Genomic DNA, 17,850 nt, shown 5'->3' with positions numbered 1-17,850 from the left:
GTTCTCTTCTCATAACCGCTGGTGATGAGTCTTGGTCAGATGTTAGGAACGTTCCTAAATCAGTCTCCGATCTCTTTTGCCAGTGAACGGTGGTCTCTCATCCGGTTCTTGCCGCCGTTGGTTTTCTTTTGCTCCTCTACCAACTTGTAATCCTGAACCATTGCCGGGTTGGAAAAGTTAATATATATATACTTAAAAAATTGCGTAATAAATTTAAATTAATTACGTTCGCAAAAAGTCAAAATTTTATTCAAAGTAAATAAGAATTCATTACCATTTTTCTTGGGTGGGAAAAAAACTCTCAAGTGAGGATCGAGTTTTAGTCCGAGGCTTTCATACAATGGATCATATAATTTATTTTGTAGCCTGAAATACAAAGTGAAACGTATTGATTAGTTATATTTTATTTAGTTCATAATCAAACTACTTATGTATGGGTATGAGGCATGCTAGCTTGGTAGTAACTTTTTTTTTGATCAAAGCTTGGTAGTAACTAAATGTTTTATCTGGATGGAATTAATGAGGGACGATGAATAAAACCATTGCAGATAAATATGATGAAATCAGTTATGAAAAATAGATGGATGGAACATGTAAACCAATAAATAAATAAAGTAGGTGGGGTACCTTTTATCACCAAGGTTGACTGCAGTTAAATCATCATTTCTTTTTGGCGAGACGGTCCTCTGCATTATTTAATTGAATCATATTTATCTTCTTTTTCAATTGATTTTGTCTATTTTGTAGAAGAAAATGTATGTCTATTTTGAGAAATAATAATACCCTTCGCTGAGCAGCAGATGATGATTCTACATCTTCAAAGCCACTTGGATCATTTCTTTGTCGACGCCCAGAAACGCTACGCTCAAATAATCGACTTTGGCCATTTCTGTGTCGACGCTCAAACCGACTTGGGTTATTTTCTTGTTGACGCCACAAAACGTTGAACTGTAATGTATATGTTGTCAATAAGTTTTTAATAATTCAGTTTTTATATATTTACGTGGAAAAATCGCAAAATAGTTTCATTCATCAAATAGAAAATATGGTACCTCTATGGGAGCGAATGCTTTCGTGCTTGGAAATAGATGTGCATAATCTTTGAGGGTAGGGTATTTAACACCCGACGAAGGCTTATTCACTAGCTCTTGCACGTTTCCTTGATTCCTACTGAATTGAGGACAAAAATAATATTAATTTAACAGCTGAAGAATATTGTGGAGCACAAAAACTTAATTTAACCTCCTTTGTATTAGCTATACCAAGCGATCTATTTTGTTGGACTTGATGATACCTTGTAGAGCTCGACGGTATTTGAGGTAGTTGGACTTGATGATCCCTTGTAGAGCTCGACGGTATTTGAGGTAGTTGGACTTGATGATCTCTTGTAGAAATCTGATTCTGTAAAGGGCATGTCCTACATGAACCCCAAATCGATTGACCTTTTTCATTCTTTCAATAGAAAATTATAAAAAAATATAGAGTTGCATATAATATTTATTGAAATAGTATTAAAATTAAACTTGAATTAGGTAAGCTTAATTATAGGTTCATGAGTTATATTTTATTGGATCACACCAAAAAACTAAACCAACTTCTAACATTTCTATACAAATTAACATTCTAGAAGGCTTCTCTTTAAAATTAATAGAAAATTATATAGGATCAATACGTAGATACTAGTGCTGAAAATCCTAGCTAGTTCTTAGCATAAATAACAAAGATAAAAAAATTCAAAATTATAAATTTAACAGCTGAAGAATATTGTGGAGAACAAAAACTTAATTTAACCCTTCAAAAACCCTTTGTATTAGCTAAGATCAAGTGATCGACTAAGTTGGACTTGATGATACCTTGTAGAGCTCGTCGGTATTTGAGATTGAGGAGAGGTCACAGAAGTCTGATTCTGTAGAGGGCATGTCCTACATGGAAACCAAACTGATTATTTTTATTTCATCTTTCAATAGAAAATTAGAAACAAACAAAGTTGCATAAAGTTTTTTTATTGAAATTAAACTTGGCTGGGCCAAGCTTAATTATAGGTTCATGAGTTATCTTTTATTAGATCACACCAAAATAATTAAGCCCAACATCTTACATTTCTATACAAATTAACACTCTAGAAGGTTGTTATCTCTTTAAAGATACATAAGATCAATATTTAGATATCCGTTCTGAATATTCTAGGTAAAAATGAAATTTAAATACATATATCATATATATGCTTAAAATTACTATAATATTTATCAAAAACTATGGTATATACATAGTTTTAGGTAATATTATAATTAACCAGCATTAATCTTTTAATAGAAATTACGATAATATTTGTAGATTTGGAACTTATAAAAAGCTCCATATCCTGATGGTATAACCCAAGAAAATCCATGTAATAAAATCAAAGCAATACAAAAGGGTGTTTAATATTCTTAAGTTTTTTTTTTTCAAACGTCACCCGTTTTTTAAAGTATCGATTTACTCTTTGATTTCTTTCAATTTTTTGATAAAATTTTCTTAAATTATTGCTAAACAATATTACAATTTCCTTTTTACAAAAATGTCTTACCTAGCCACCTCTGTAACCATTCCTGGGACTAGAGCTTCGTCTTCCCTATCAGCTTGAAATAATGGAGGCAGTTGCTGGTCGTATATGTTGGAATGTGAATCAACTAGGCCGTTCTGGTACCTTAAATTTGATGGGTAACTTTGTGATCTGTATTTCATGAAAACTATATGTATTAAGAATCTACAGAAAAATGTTTCAAGTATAGAAAAAATTGTATTTGGAATTGATTAGAACATACAAAGGTAATGAAAACTGCTCTTGGAGATGATTTGGTAACTCAATAGATTGAGTCATTACAGGATGTGCATATCCACTGCTTTCTTCCTCGATTTGTTGACCAATTCCTATCTGGTTCATGAATACATACTCATCAAAACTAGTTCAAAGTAATCGATGATTAAGAACACATAGAAAATGTATTTACCATTGTAGAATCATTTAGTTCCTGAAAAGGATTCATCGTATTTTGATTGAACAAAGATTGTTGATCTAATTGTCCGTTTGCGTTTCCTTGTAAGAACACATGTGGATTGCATCCGGAATTGTGATCTTGCTGCTTAGAGAAATTGCATAAGAATTATCATTCATTAGTTATGTTAAAAGTTAGACCTTCTCAATGATAGTTTACTCTTGCTGGTACATAGTAAAGATTCATATACGTAAGAAGTTTTATTTACCATTGAAGAATCATTTGGTTCCTGAAAATTATTCATCGTGTTCTGGTTGAACAAAGATTGCTGATCCAGTTGACCATTTGTGTTTCCTTGTAATGACCCTTGTGGATTGTATAAGAATTGCTGATCTTGCTGCTTAGAGAAATTGCATAAGAATTATCATTTAATAGTTATGTCAAAAAATAGACCATTATCAATGATATTTTACTCTTGCTGACACATGTAGATATTGTATCTAGATATAGCTTATATTTAGCCAAAGCTAATTAGGAATACTACTAACCAACAAAAAAAAAACAAAAAGGGGAAAAAGAAAATAAGGAAAAGAAAAAGAGAAAGAAATCAGAGAAGGAAAGAAAAGATAGAGAAAGAAAACTAAGATAAACTGAAATATTCACATTACAATTGCAAATACTTCTGGCTCTTGAAAAGCATCCAACATGTTTTGATCGAACAAAAATGGTTGATCTGATTGTATGTTTGGCAAGTTTTCTTGCATATACCCATGTGGAGTGCACAATAGCAGTTGTTCCTGATATGATACAGTGAAAATGATTTAGTTATTATAATGTATTTTAATTAATGTTTAGTTTTATGGCATATAATAAAATTCAATTTTTAAAAAGAAATGTAAGTAGCATACGACTTCAGGTGGATATTGCACTAGTGTTAATGTATCCGGAAGTGGGATTAGATCTGGGGATTGTGCACTCATTGAGGGGTTAGCCTCACTTACAGCAAAATTGTTGATTAAACCAACAGTCTCTTCCCCCACATTCTCAGTTTCTTCCACTAGAGGATCTTGTAAAACGTCCTTTATATTTCACAAGCCAACATATCAATTTTATCATCATATATATCACCATAGAAATTTTGGTAGAAATTTAAACGAGAGAACAAACAATTAAAAAATATACCACGATCGAAGTAAATGGTTCTGGTGACGGTGATAATCGCAAAGGACTAAATTGCAACGACTGATCGTTGAAGATATCGTCATACAAATCCATATTGCCTGCTTTTCCTAAGTGAGATAAATAAAAGAGATCCCTAATTAAAATGAATAAAAAATGATGGCTTTGATTAACATTGTAAATACAACAATTCTTCATAAATGTTAGAAATGTTGAATCATCTATTGTACACAAATCATGCTACTTAAAAATTAGTCAGAGACCCGTAGTAGCGGAATATAACAAATTGAAACATTTTCAACAATCCATCCTTGAAATAAATCATGAAAATTAATTTGTAGGCATCTAATTAGTATTTTATGTTAAAATATTAAAAATCAAGTTACATAGGTTATGTATTCTGAATATCGTTAATCTAAAAGTTACATAGCATTTTATATCCGCAATGTTATGGGCTGAACTGGAATAACGATAATATCAAAAAATTATGTAAAGCATCTACTTCAAAGAGGCTTAACAATAACATAAATCGGAAAACATGAAGCTCCAATCAGTGAATCCATCGTCAAAACCAAAAAAAATCATGAAAATTTTCACTTGAATATGCAAAAAACAAAATACCAAAGAAAAGTTATTTAAACAATGAAAACTATAAAACTCAGATTCAAGAAACACTATAAGCAAAATATAAATCAAAATCAGTGAAGAGAAGAAGAAAAGATTCTGAATAAATTGAAACAATGAAGAAAGAAACTCAAATCTGAATAGAAATAAAATATAAAAATTGATACTGATATATATAATAATTTTCTTGCAAGATATATGCAAAGAAACTGAAATATAGGAGAGAGAGGCTTACTGCTACTGGGAAAAACTGAGAGATATAAGAATTGGAAAAGGGGAAAACTGAGAAGAATACCATATATATACACACACATGAGGTCTTTTTCTTCTCTTTGTAATGACACGTGGTGAAAACTTGTTTCTTTAAATATTTATTTATTGTTTTTGATTAAGATATTCATTTATTGTTACGGTGAAGAAATCAAAATAATTTCACTAGTTCAGAATTTCACTAATACATTACCAAACTAGCGATATACTTGATGTCAAGCATACCAACTTATTCTTCTAATTTTTTTTTTTGTGTGAATATATCATACTAGTTACTACGGGTAGTTAGATTTATAAATCAAAATTCACTATAATATTTAGTACGGTGGATCAAATGGCGGCGTTGTATATTAATTAATCATTCTAAATAACCCGTAGATTTATAAATCAAAATTCACTATAATATTTAGTACGGTGGATCAAATGGCGGCGTTGTATATTAATTAATCATTCTAAATAACGATATTGGATACGTTAATGATAAATTTTCGTGTCACAATTAATAAATAGAATGTTAAAATAATATTATATATTTTAAATATAAAATATAGTAGATTATATTAATTGATTATTCGCTAAATTAGATATTTCTATGTCATTCAAATTCAAAGTGTGCTACATTTTCATTAAAAGTATTAGTAATACTTGTGAAATCTCTAAGGTATACTAATCTAAAAATGTTAGTTATACTTGCACTATTGATAAGGCATGCTGCATTTTTCATACAAAATATTTATTTTTGTTAATGTTTTCATTTAAGACTTTGTTAATGTTTTATTCTTAGCTATTCTATAACATGTATTAAATACCCTTTATTCGTAAATACTCTTTAGAAAACAACTAATTAGTTTTTTTATAACTTAAAAAAGCTAATTATAGCTGCATTGACAAAGATCTATGAATTAATAAAATATACAACTATATAGTTCAAATTTAAGCCTAATATTATCCCAAGTATAAAATCAATTAGTCAAAAAAAAAGAGAAGAAGTATAAAATCAATATCTTGACTTAAAATAGATATGTTTCTTTTGTTTTTATTAGAAAATAAAAAATAGAAAGAAATGTTTGATTTGTGTAATTTTGTTTTTTTCTTCTCAAAATCCTAATGTTATTTAAGGGTTTCTATAAAAGTAAAGTAAGATTGCACCAAATCTCAGTAAAACAAGAAAAAAGATTGAACCAAATTTTAGCAAAAAAAAAGAGTAAAATAAAATATGTTATATAGCGAAGAAGTTGACAAAAAGAAATGGTAGTTACTTGTTACCAATGGATTCACCCAATCAGTCGTCTTTCATATCTTGTGACAGCAACTCTCTGACTGACAAGAGTATCTATGCTTTAGCATTTTTATCTATATATTGCAACCGTTACTTTTTAACCTTTTCTATCAGCAACCGTTACTCTTTTTATTATGCATGTTGTCAGATTGTGGAAAGTCTAAACCTTTTGAGATTTTGTCAGCAGGTAAAAAAGGATAAAGTATTATGAGATTCTTTTCCTTTTTCAAAAAAAAAATTACTTCGTAGTTTCTATTTTCTTTTATGTTAAATACAACATACTTAGCTGGATTTGAAACAAAAAATGTGTAGTAATCAATATACAATACTAAAAGGAAAATATAAGCCATGGGAAAAGTGTCCACGTCCCAAAAAAACAGACCAATAGAAGGACAGATTTCCGCCACGTCAGAGGCCCCGCCTATGTCATTTGGGCTTCAAATTTCACCAGCCCGCCATCGTTCAAATTCGAGAATCCCGTGAAGCTCATCTCACGGTTAAGTCTCCTTTTCCCTTTACGCGAAGAACAAACCCTAATTTTGCAAAATCGATTGTCAAACCCTTTCTCTTCCTCTTCTTCGTTTCCTACGTTTCACGAATCTTTCACCTACGAACAATCAATTCCCTCCCCACTCCTGTACACTCTTTAACCTCATTAATGGATCCTTTTCGCTTTTTTCCTATGAGATTCTATATAAATCTCTTACTCGATGTTTTATTTTCATCAAAAATTGTTCTATCCTCTCGACTGTACATTGCGATGAAGTTATCCGGTGTTTCTGACTCAGTGAAAACAAACGGCGAAGCGGCGGTCCCCTCCAGTCCGGTCAAACCCGTCGCCCAAATCGGTGTCTCTTCCGGCGATGTCAGTTCGATGAAATCAAAAGGCGTAGCGGCGGTCTCCTCCAGTCCGATCAAACCAATCAGCAAAACCGGTGCCTCTTCCGGCCTCAACATCGGCGTTAAGGGCAAAGCCTCTGTCTCTTCCGGCGCTAAAGACAAAGCTATCGTCTCCGACAACGTAGGGGAGGTGATTACCTTCAATGACGTGACATTCGGGCCCCATGAAGGCGAGGTACGGTATCGGTTGATCCACTTTTGGGAGGCTTGGAATGCTCAGACGAAGGTGCTTATCGGCCTCGAAATGCTTCTCATCGATGAAGAGGTATAAACCGAGATATTTTTTACAAGATTAGTTTAGAAAATTGTTTGGTCGAAATGCTATGATATCATAATACCTGTTTGCTAATCATCGCCTTCACAGTTAAGAAGACTAAATGGTTACGATTGGTTCCCATAGTGGATTTAAACCAAATGTTTGATAAAGATGTCTTATTATATCTCAGCAAAATCCAACATATTGATAGTTAAGATTACTTTAGCAACAAAATAGATTGATTAGATTAGATAATTAGTTGTTGTTAGCACCATCATGAGAATTTTTTTGTTGTTCATTGCTGGTTAAATATCTTAATTACTTTTGTTTTCAACTAAAGATATCCTGACTAGCTTCTCTAATTGATTCTCTTTTAACAACAGGAAAATATTATCCAGGGCTTCATCCCCTATGGAAGGATTGAGACTTATTTGTGTCACATGAAAGCTGGTGCTACTTACCAACTCAACAAGTTTTTCGGATCAAAGAGCAAGACTATTTACCGGGTAGCTGAACCAAGTGTCACTATTAGCTTCTCATGGAACTCTGTCCTCTCTGTTCTCGACGACAGTTCGATCCGTTTCCATGAGGATCGATTCCGGATCCATGGATACAGAGAATTTGAAGCTGCCTCCGACTTGTGAGGTGATCTTTATGGTAAGTTCTCACCATCATTACACCCTATCACTGTTTGTATTGGATAATAGTTTAATCTAATCTTAAATAGTATGATATCATATGATTAAATATTGTATTGATTCTGAAGTGTTTGCCTAGGATAATGTTTTCATACAGACTCCGAAATTTAGGTTTTATTGCTGGGTTTATAAGATATAAAACATTGAGTTTTATTGTCTTCTCCTGCAGATTATGCTGGCCACATCAAACTTGTGAATGGGCAGGTTCTCAGTGACAGTCTTCTGCTTGATGAAGCAGAGATAGCTGCATCCCGCCGAGTTGATCTTCATGTTCAAACACATGAGTAAGTTAATCTCTATCTTCTTCCAAATTCACATATGGTTTATCTTACCACACGAGTTTGTGTTGTTACAGCGATCCCTTGCTGAAGCTGTACCTCTGGAACAAGGCTGCCTTTGAGTTCTGTGAAAAGTTTAAAGCATCTGGAGGCACTGCACGTGTTATCTTAGTCACCACCTTAAACCCGAAACGGTTTGGAGGTTTGTATTACTAACTTTTTATTGCTGTTTTAAGATGTTAAATAGGGTTGGGATCGTATCTGGTTATGTTAGCTTTGAGTAAGTATTATTTTCTGTGATACAGAGTTATTGAAAGATAATGGTAGAACTGCTTTTTTTTTAGTTGACTTTAGAGTTTATTAGCTATGTAACATTTAAAAAAATATGTTAAGAAATAAGAGTCGACTAAGCTAAATGGGATCTGAGAAAGAGTTATTAGAGATATATACATATTCTCTTAATTTCATTATATCATAATTTTGCTGTTGTATCATGGCATTCGTTCTGTTATAGGCGTCCTATCTCTATTTTCTGTGGCGTCTTCACGGGTATTTCTGGATAGTGATGTCCAAGAAACCCGGTTCTACCTCAGTTGGTAAGGTTTAAGGTTTCATGTATTGGAATATCATTTGTATTACTCCGCTATTGTAATGTCTGGTTTGACATTTTCTTCAGGCTGAATTCGAATTTAGATGTTGCCAACAGAGTTAATGCAGAGGTAGTCACCAAGCCTGAGACAGCGACATTGGGGGAACTCTTCTCCTATATGAATCAGGCATCCGCTAAGGTATTATAGTTCCAATGTCTGATACATTCAATAAGATAATCGAAGTTTCTCATTGAATTTTTCAAACATTTTTACAGGTTGCTTGGTTTGAGTGCACAACAACTATTGATGATGTTGTGCACGGTTCTGGGTGGTATTATATAGGCTGCGGTGTGTGCCAATCTAAGGCAACCAAAGGGCCTACAACGCTTATGTGTAAGAAATGTGGGAAGAGTGAAATTGCTGGTGTGGCGCAGTAAGTTGTTTAGATATAGTTATGCACATTCTTTGACTGCAATGGTTATTAATGTCTCTCTGTTACATGTACCTGTCGAAGCTCTCTGTTTATGACCATAATGATCAAGCCGTATTTGTTGTCCTTGGTGATGCTGGTGAGGAGTTGACTGGAAAGAAAGCTGCTGAGTTGGTTGAGAGATATTACCAGGTAATTAGAAACCTGTATGTTTATGAGATTTAAAAACGTATTCTTACAAAAAATTTGAAGATGTATTCTGAGAATGTCTAAATGTATGTTAGGCCAATGATAGTGTGGGAGAGGATCACATAGTTCCAGTGCCTCAAGCTATGATTGATACCATTGGACAGACACGGAAGTTCATTGTGAAGGTATCAAATCACAATCTGACTGCCAAGACCCAGACTTTAACTGCGAAAAAGGTGCTCCCTCTTGAAGTCCCATAATCCGAAGGCAACTTAGGAGAGAACGTTGGTGAGGAACCTGATAATGACAGGGAGGATCATGCAGATGAGTCGGTGAAAAGGGGTGCTGATGGGATTGAGTCAGAAGGTGTCAAGCGTACCAAATGTGGCTAATGAAGTCTTATTACTGGTTTTGTTTTATTTAAGACTTCGCTTTGTTTTTTCCTTTTTCTGGATTTTGCCTTTGCAGCATTATAACAACCTTGGTTATAATCTCTTTTGCTAATAATATCTATTATTAATCTCTTTCCATGTTATATAGTTTGACTAAAAAAACAATAATGTCTATCTATATATATATGAAAATTTGGAAAAAAATATGATAGATAAATCATTATACTTTCTTGAAGGCTTAGTGAGTGAGTAGTCTATATAAAAATTTGTTGCTATATTCTTCGTAACGTAGGTTAAAATCCTACTTGCCAAGACAGGGAGGTGTGATTATGGTCGGTTAAGGTGGCCAAGATTTAATGATTATGATTTAAATTTGTAATAAATTAGAAATGGTTCATATTAGAATTCAAGCGTGTAAAGCACGTCCTATTTGACTATAATTTAAATGTTGTTATAACTATGGACAGTCTTTAGATTTTTTTGAAGTGGAGTTGCAGTATGAAAATGAAATTTCAATATTTTTATATTACTATTATAATTTAAATAGTTATTCTTAGATTACTATTTTTGGCTTACTTATTTAGTTTATTCTTTTAAATTTGAAAATATAATTGATAACTCATATAAAATTTGGTAAGCTTATTTTAAAAAAAAAAGAACCACACAGAAAGTGTTGTAGTGGCATTCATGAAAATATCTTATAATATTCAAAAATTCATGTATAATTATGAATAATTATAAAACAACTAAATCCTAATAATTGGTAAATCATCGCATCCTTTAAATTGAAAAATATGATATTAGATGATCACTTTACATTGTTTGAAATTAATTTCTTTAAATCATTGGATCAAAAATATAATATAATCGTCATGAAATATGTTTTCTAGAAGCCAAAAATGGAAAATGGCCGAAAATTAAACACATGTTGGTAGGAGAGTTCGAACCCTGGTCCATGAGCATTTACGAGGACTACTCTACCACTAGAGTAAAGATACACCTTGGAAAATTCATGCTCGAAATATTACATATAATAGGAAGCCGGAAGACACAAGATTTTATAATCACGTCGTTTCAGAAAGTTTGAGTGTTTCTTCTTCCTTTTAACGAGGGAAACTCGAGTCTCTTCCTCTTCCATCTCTCCTCTGCTCTCAAATCGATCTCATCCGCCATGACTGAACAAAGCAATTCTCCTACTACTCAATCTAGACGGAGGAGGTTCAGCGAGGCCGATTCCTCATTCGGAGAGCACTATCACTTCCGCTCTCAAGTTCCATTCAAGTCGTTCGACGATCGTCTCCAAAGAAGCCGACTGTTATTCCGCAATACCGTTACAGCAATCAGAGGATATTATCGCCGTCATCATAATGAGGAAGCCGCTATCGGGTATCGTTATCTCTGTCTCCGAGGCTTTGTAGTTCAGGGTTCTTTAGATCCTAAGGATCCTGTTTTAGATGATTTGTTTAGGATTATCGATAGCATAGGATGGTCCTACACTGTGATGCATGTGCATTCGTTTTGTCCTAGAGTTGTGAGAGAGTTTATCTCAAAACGATGAGGGTGCTCTTATTCGGGGATATGTTCTCCAGTTTACACCATCAGTGATCAACCAACTGATGATGACACCATCTGTTGAGCACTCTTTTGAGTGGAAAGAAGTTGTTCTGAAGCAAGCCATCTCCCACCTCATAGGAGGCCAATGCTCCGGATTGACAGGATTCAACCTCAATGCTTTGCTCAATCCCTTCCAAACTTTATACCGTGTGTGTGAGCTGAATTGGCTTCCAGGTCCTGACTCTGATTCAATGATGAAGAACCGACTCCGCCTTCTATATGCTGTCGCCAATCGCAAGAAGATAAGCTTTGGTCATCTTACGTATGACCAAGTTATCGACATGACCCGCAAAACAGAGTGGGACACAAACCTGATTTTCCCAAACCTCATATATCAATTCTTGATGTTTCAAAAAGAGGTTACTTTGTTACCAGGAGATGAAGAACCTATTGGAAGAGGTCTTCCCATCTATGGAGTATCAGGTGACACAAGTGGACCAAGGGGACGTAGAAGGCTGAATTAGAATAGCAGCCAAGTGATTTTTTGTAAAGTCCATCACTCTTTGAAGAATGTGACTAATATATGATCTTTTTGTCAAGTAACTTGTGTCTGAATCCTCTTCTAATTGGTTGTAATCTCAATGACAGTTAGTTTTTGCTATAATGTTATTGTCTAAGTTAAAATGTTGTTTCGAAATGATATTACTGTCTGAATAAAAATGTAAAGACCTATGCACACCTGCTTCACACATCAGTCTCCTGTTTCTCTCTTCCTCCGTAGCCGAAGTTTCAAGCTTCTTCAACGTATCTTCTCTTCCTAAGGCTGTTCAGTTTAAACCGAACCTTAATTCAAAACGTTTGGTAAGAAAGATCTTCAATGATCCACACATCTGCTGCATCATTACACACATGAGTAAAAAAATTAAAAGTTATAACAGAAGCTTTCTAGATAACAGGCCAAAAGGGTCAACGAATTGGCTATAAAGCTCTAAACTTTCAAGGTATGGATACGTTTAGATGGAACAAAGGATCATTGGTCATGAGCAACAGCAGCGGCCAGAGAGGTGGTGGGCCTGGTTCACCTGGAGGTGTGGTTCTTGAGAAGCACAAGACACTTAAATCAGTAGGGAATTTGAGCATTGGTTCTGCTGTCTCCACGGCATCTGGTAGGAAACCGTTTAACAGATATGTGTGATTTCATTTTGATTGAAACTTTTTTTTTTGTAAGTTACTTTTGCTTCATTTTGTGAGTTGTGTTGATTTTGAGTGCTGTTGTAGTGTGGATTATGAATGTAACACAATAAAATGAAAAACAATGACAAAGGATTTGGTTTGACTAGCTAGCTCTTTGTTTGTCACATGATTTATGCAGATTTTGGACACCACTGAGTAGTTAGTTAAATTGATTTCAAGAGTAGTTTATGTGTTTTCTATGCCTAAAGTCCCTATTCTACAATGCAAAGTGAAAAAAATATTACTTTGCGGCTACTGCTTGAGTCTTGCTTAACAGACTCCAAAACATAATTTTTTAAAAACAATAGTTACCAAAAATAAATTAATTTCTAAAAAGTATTATTATTAACTTTAATTTAAAGTTGTTTAGAAATACGAAACCATATATTTTGAAACAAAAAATATTTTTAAAATATCTTTTTCTCAAATTTATTAAATAACTTATACTATGAAACAAAGGTAACATTATATTTATGGTGCTTTTTATTCATAATTAAAAATTTGCCACATTAATCCAAATTTTGCCACATATCTTCATTCTATCATCAAGTTTAATAACATAAAGTTGATACTCACCAACTTTCCCACCATTTTAGAAGATACAATGCTTTCATTCTAAACAAAAACATTGTAAGTTATAATCGAAAATTAATTATCAACAACAATTAGCAATAAACAACTGATCTGTCTCAACTATCCCCCAACAGTCAATTACTTGCCAATCACACAATGGCAAAAGACACAATCACTACAAATACAACACAAAAAAAAATATATAAACGCACCATAACAACCCATAATATTTCAAGATTTATAATTATATCATATCCCACCAAGTAATGTATTCTACTTCGGATATAATAAGTGCACCCAAAAATATTTTCACCTTTTTCTTCCCAAACATTAGTTTCCCATCTATGGAAAACATATAAAAAATATCAACATCCAATCAAAACTTAATTATTCTTAGCATAAAAATTATTAATAGTAATAAAATATTTCAAATCAAACACAAAATTGAAATAGCCCATTTTCCGCGCGTAGCGCGGGCAAAGACTCTAGTTAGTTGTAATTTAAGTAAACCAATATTCTACCTTTTTATTAGCATTATCGATTATTTATGACAAAGAACAAAAAAACCAGCTTACAAAAAGAGAGTTTGGATTGTATAACCATACAAAAAAACTTAAATAGGTAAGTAATCATCAAATACATTATCTGTATATTTCTGTATTAATTGCAAATTTACCGTTTTCACATTTTCCATCCAGTCTTAATCATTTTTATATCCTAAAATAATGATTATTCAAATTTTTAATTTAAATATAAAAACATAGATTTTTTCTGAACCTAATATGTTCTGAAAATTTTCAATTGGACATATAAATTTACATATAAAGATTTTACTAAATCTTTTGTAAAATGTTAGAATAACAATATTACATTAAACTCATATTCTATATATTAGGTGTTTTCGTGCACCATGTGCAGTAATAATCATTTTAATTAAAATTATATTTAAAATAAAAATTTATTAATATTGTCAATTTTATTATTTTCTTATAAATATTTTAATATAAATTTAATTCAATTAGGCATAAATTTAAGATAAAATAATTTTATTTATTTAAATTATATTTAAGAAAATATATATATGTATATACTAAAAATTATTATCTTTGATATATTTTTATCTATTACTTTTGGTTAAATATATTAAATCAACTTTTATAAAATTAATAAATAATTTTCTATAAAAATTACATAATTATGAAAAATTAAAGCTAAATAGTATTTATAAAATTTGTAGATACATAAAACAAACTAATGATATTACGATAAAAAAATATCATTTAAAAAATTGTACAAATTTTTGAAAGTTTTAGTAACAAAAATTGTGTAATTATGAAAATAGAATTAAATAATAGGGAATTTTCCAAAAATAACCTAAAACTTGATTTTAAATGCAAAAGGTGATCTCAACTTCAATCAAATTCAAAAGTAACCGAAAAACCTAAATAAATTATAACCATCCCCTTATGACCAAACAAAAAACAAGCATGCATTTTTACGAATATAATCCCGAGAACTCTTCTGTGGTTTTGGAAGTCTTCTGTGAGAAGACTTCCTGGAAGTCTTTTCACATAGTAGATTTTAAAAATAATTTATAAATTAAAAATATAGTTTTGGGAGAAAAATTAAATTCATGTAATTATAAACATTTGTAAATGATATAAATTAAGATCTAGTAAAATTGAATTGTTTTCAACATAGATAATAGATGAGTGAATGTAGATTAAGTCATGATATTCTTTGGTTAGGATTTGATTGCATATGTTATAGTACCAATTTTGTTTTGGTCTGTGCAGACTAGCCCGTAGCGGGTTGCAGTTTGAATATACATGTCCATACATGCCCTGCTAATGGGCTACTTGGACATAATGCGCGTGTTGCATTCTACTTTGACATCTCTACGTGGGTTGCACCTTCCTTTGTAGATTAGTCTGAATTCTTCCATAGGTCCGAGATATCTCCATGTTAATAAAAAAAAAAACAATTTGGTCAGATTTGAACATAGGAGAGCATATAATGATAGTCAACTCTGAGACGATGAGGTATCAGGTATGTTCATATTGTCTTTACCTATTGTTGACTGACATTATGAGTTTTTGGTTTTTAACATAACTTATAATCTTACGTTTGATGTTTCAAATTTCCCAATACTAAATATTCTATTTACGTTGATAGTGAATAGTTTTGTTGTGAAATTAAGCCACCTGAGTATATATACAAATCATAGTTCATGTGGTAACGTAGTTGATGTTTAGTTTTTTTTGTATATCCATATTGTTTGTTAGTTATGCACTATTTATTCTGGAGATCTGATCATTTAAGATGTTTATATAATGTAGTGATCCGGTCAATATTAAAGAAAATGTGTAACATTCTGATATGTGGTCATGTATGTTAAAAGTTTTTTTTTTTTGACATCGAATATAAAAGGACATTAATGAAACTAGTTAGCAGCCTCTTGGCCAGCATAAGGAGCTAGCCAACATGGTGCAAAGCAGTTAACGAAAGGGGATCCAAAGACTCGTGATCTTCCTCCTTTGGCAAGGGAGTCAGCACGGACGTTCGTCGATCTTGGAATATATGCTATAGAACTCTCCGTAAACTCAGCAGAAAGGACTTTAATCTCATCTATTTCAGGTGCCATTGCAGGCCAGTCTTCTTCATCTTCTAGCAGCTTAACAAGTTGTTCGCAGTCTGACTCGAACCGGATTGCTCTGTTTCCTAGCTTTAATATCTCCTGCATAGCCCACAATAAACCTTCAGCTTCGGCGTGTAGAGGGGATGCTGCGTGTCTTATTCCTTTTGCTCTGAACAGAACAGGAGTTCCAGTATCAAGCAGTACGAACCCCAGTCCCGGTCTGCCTTTATCGTTTATCCAAGACGCGTCAGTTTGACATCTCCAGCGAGTTGATGGTAGCGCCTGCACTACCCTGTATGTTAAAAGGTTTAAAGAAACTGATTTGGTTGATGTCAAAAAAAAATTGATTTGGCTATCTATGTCAACAAAGTACATTTATTATTTTTGGGCACATATCTAAAAATCATCTTGAGTTAAGCCTAGTTGAATTGAAGTACCCAAAAGATGTGTCACATATCTGGAAGTGATTCGCGATATCATGCGAGTAGGAAAAGATCACATGATGATTGCAGAGTCAATAAACAACTACTCTGAGTCTCCGAAAATTACACACCGACCATCGCACGGAGTGGACCTATGGGCCAAGTAAACATGCATAAGAGGCCAAATAATCGTGGGTGGCCAGGGTGTTACAAGTGGTATCAAAATCGAAGAAGACGAGTGTAGAATCATGTGTGGGTTCACACCAACATTAGTGACAATCTTGGGGTGCAACAAAAATAAATTGTGTTTTCTTGAGAGGGGTAACCGTAACATTACAGTCTGTGGTATGTAATAGTGTATGTTGAAATTCTTAAAAGAACGGATTTAACTATCTATTTCAACAAAATGCACTTATCTTTTCGGCAATACATCCATAGAAAAATTTAGAGTTAAGCATATGCTTGAGCTGGAAATAGTCAAGTGATGTGTGACTTATCGTGAAGTAATTTGCAATATCGTGGTGACTGCAGAATCAGTAAGCAAATTTTTTTGCTTCCAAAATTAAAGCACTGTCCATCGCATAGAGTGAACCCAAAAACCGAGTGAATATGCGTTGAGGTCTATTAGCCTTGTGTTGTGTGACCAGGACATTACAAAATGCTGCACATAATATGTTCTCTTGTTTGGTGGGTAGCTACTTGAGAGCTGGTGGTAGTTTTCCCAATCCTTCATGAATAATGTACATGCAACATCTTTAAAACTCCATCACGTATTCACGTCTCTTAAACAAGTTCTTGGGTAAGAAAAATATGGATTGCTTAATGTGATTAAGAATAATTTATTAACTAGATTAAGACCCGCACCTTGCACGGGATAAAAATTATATATATAAATTATTTTATGTATTATATGTTCTTACATATTATGAAATAATAAATATATATTAAATAATTAAAAATCAGTAACTATTACATATATAATAAAATTGGTGCGAACGTATAAATCAATTTTATTAATACAAACAATTTTTTTTTTTTAAATTTGATAGGATATGTAATTAAATTTAAATGATATTAACATGCATAGTATATTTTTAATATTAATGTCTATTTTTTTTTAATGGTGTTTTCTACTCATATGTTTTTTTGATCATGTGTATCTTTAATAGCAAAAACTTTAAATTACTGATAACAAAATTTTCATTGTGGGACTAATAATTTTAGTAATTGATGATTTAAAAAAATTTATCAATGTTAGTTCAAAAATTTTATCAAAAAAATTATTCAAAGTAAATTTTGAAACTAAAATATTTATTTATTCAATATGGTTTATAGTTTAATTTAGAATGATATATATATATATATATATA

The 17,850-nt window shown here is 32.3% G+C and overlaps 3 protein-coding genes across 4 annotated transcripts in view; 1 reads left to right on the top strand and 2 right to left on the bottom strand.

The window, feature by feature from the left end:
• Positions 1 to 6: 6 nt before the first annotated feature.
• Positions 7 to 17,850, bottom strand: part of LOC106302198 — a 19,668-nt gene continuing 1,824 nt past the window's right edge. The window contains exons 1-15 of one of the 2 annotated variants that reach the window (XM_013738734.1): positions 5,014 to 5,029; positions 4,158 to 4,264; positions 3,884 to 4,054; positions 3,644 to 3,772; positions 3,244 to 3,372; positions 2,991 to 3,119; positions 2,805 to 2,914; positions 2,567 to 2,713; positions 1,854 to 1,922; positions 1,295 to 1,417; positions 1,053 to 1,170; positions 784 to 948; positions 628 to 686; positions 275 to 366; positions 7 to 152 (exon numbers count right to left, since the gene is read on the bottom strand). In XM_013738734.1, coding sequence (XP_013594188.1) covers positions 55 to 152; positions 275 to 366; positions 628 to 686; positions 784 to 948; positions 1,053 to 1,170; positions 1,295 to 1,417; positions 1,854 to 1,922; positions 2,567 to 2,713; positions 2,805 to 2,914; positions 2,991 to 3,119; positions 3,244 to 3,372; positions 3,644 to 3,772; positions 3,884 to 4,054; positions 4,158 to 4,250 — 1,632 coding nt within the window. In that variant the 5' untranslated portion in view covers positions 4,251 to 4,264; positions 5,014 to 5,029 and the 3' untranslated portion in view covers positions 7 to 54. Of the gene's footprint in view, positions 153 to 274; positions 367 to 627; positions 687 to 783; positions 949 to 1,052; positions 1,171 to 1,294; positions 1,418 to 1,853; positions 1,923 to 2,566; positions 2,714 to 2,804; positions 2,915 to 2,990; positions 3,120 to 3,243; positions 3,373 to 3,643; positions 3,773 to 3,883; positions 4,055 to 4,157; positions 4,265 to 5,013; positions 5,030 to 17,850 lie in introns of those variants that run through there. The other variant, XM_013738735.1, reaches the window with a different exon arrangement.
• On the top strand, positions 7,088 to 9,486 carry LOC106302729. Its single transcript, XM_013739183.1, has 7 exons — positions 7,088 to 7,492; positions 7,867 to 8,053; positions 8,351 to 8,465; positions 8,537 to 8,661; positions 8,974 to 9,055; positions 9,136 to 9,247; positions 9,325 to 9,486. Exons 1-7 carry the CDS (start codon positions 7,088 to 7,090, stop codon positions 9,484 to 9,486), a joined length of 1,188 nt encoding a protein of 395 aa, XP_013594637.1.
• Positions 15,864 to 17,850, bottom strand: part of LOC106302728 — a 3,357-nt gene continuing 1,370 nt past the window's right edge. Inside the window, exon 2 of the mRNA XM_013739182.1 lies at positions 15,864 to 16,350. Within this exon, the coding sequence (XP_013594636.1) occupies positions 15,864 to 16,350 (487 nt within the window). The remainder of the gene's footprint in view (positions 16,351 to 17,850) is intronic.

The sequence above is a fragment of the Brassica oleracea genome, chromosome C7 (genome assembly GCF_000695525.1).
Source record: "Brassica oleracea var. oleracea cultivar TO1000 chromosome C7, BOL, whole genome shotgun sequence".
Taxonomy (NCBI): Eukaryota; Viridiplantae; Streptophyta; class Magnoliopsida; order Brassicales; family Brassicaceae; genus Brassica; species Brassica oleracea.
This window is presented reverse-complemented; position numbering and strand designations above follow the sequence as displayed.

What these genes read in the sequence shown, in the direction of transcription:
- LOC106302729 (XM_013739183.1), top strand. Translation starts at nt 7,088, where the DNA reads ATGAAGTTATCCGGTGTTTCTGACTCAGTGAAAACAAACGGCGAAGCG. An exon ending in TGCTTCTCATCGATGAAGAG is followed by an intron (nt 7,493 to 7,866) that starts GTATAAACCGAG and finishes TTTTAACAACAG; the next exon opens with GAAAATATTATCCAGGGCTT. An exon ending in AAACCCGAAACGGTTTGGAG is followed by an intron (nt 8,662 to 8,973) that starts GTTTGTATTACT and finishes GTTCTGTTATAG; the next exon opens with GCGTCCTATCTCTATTTTCT.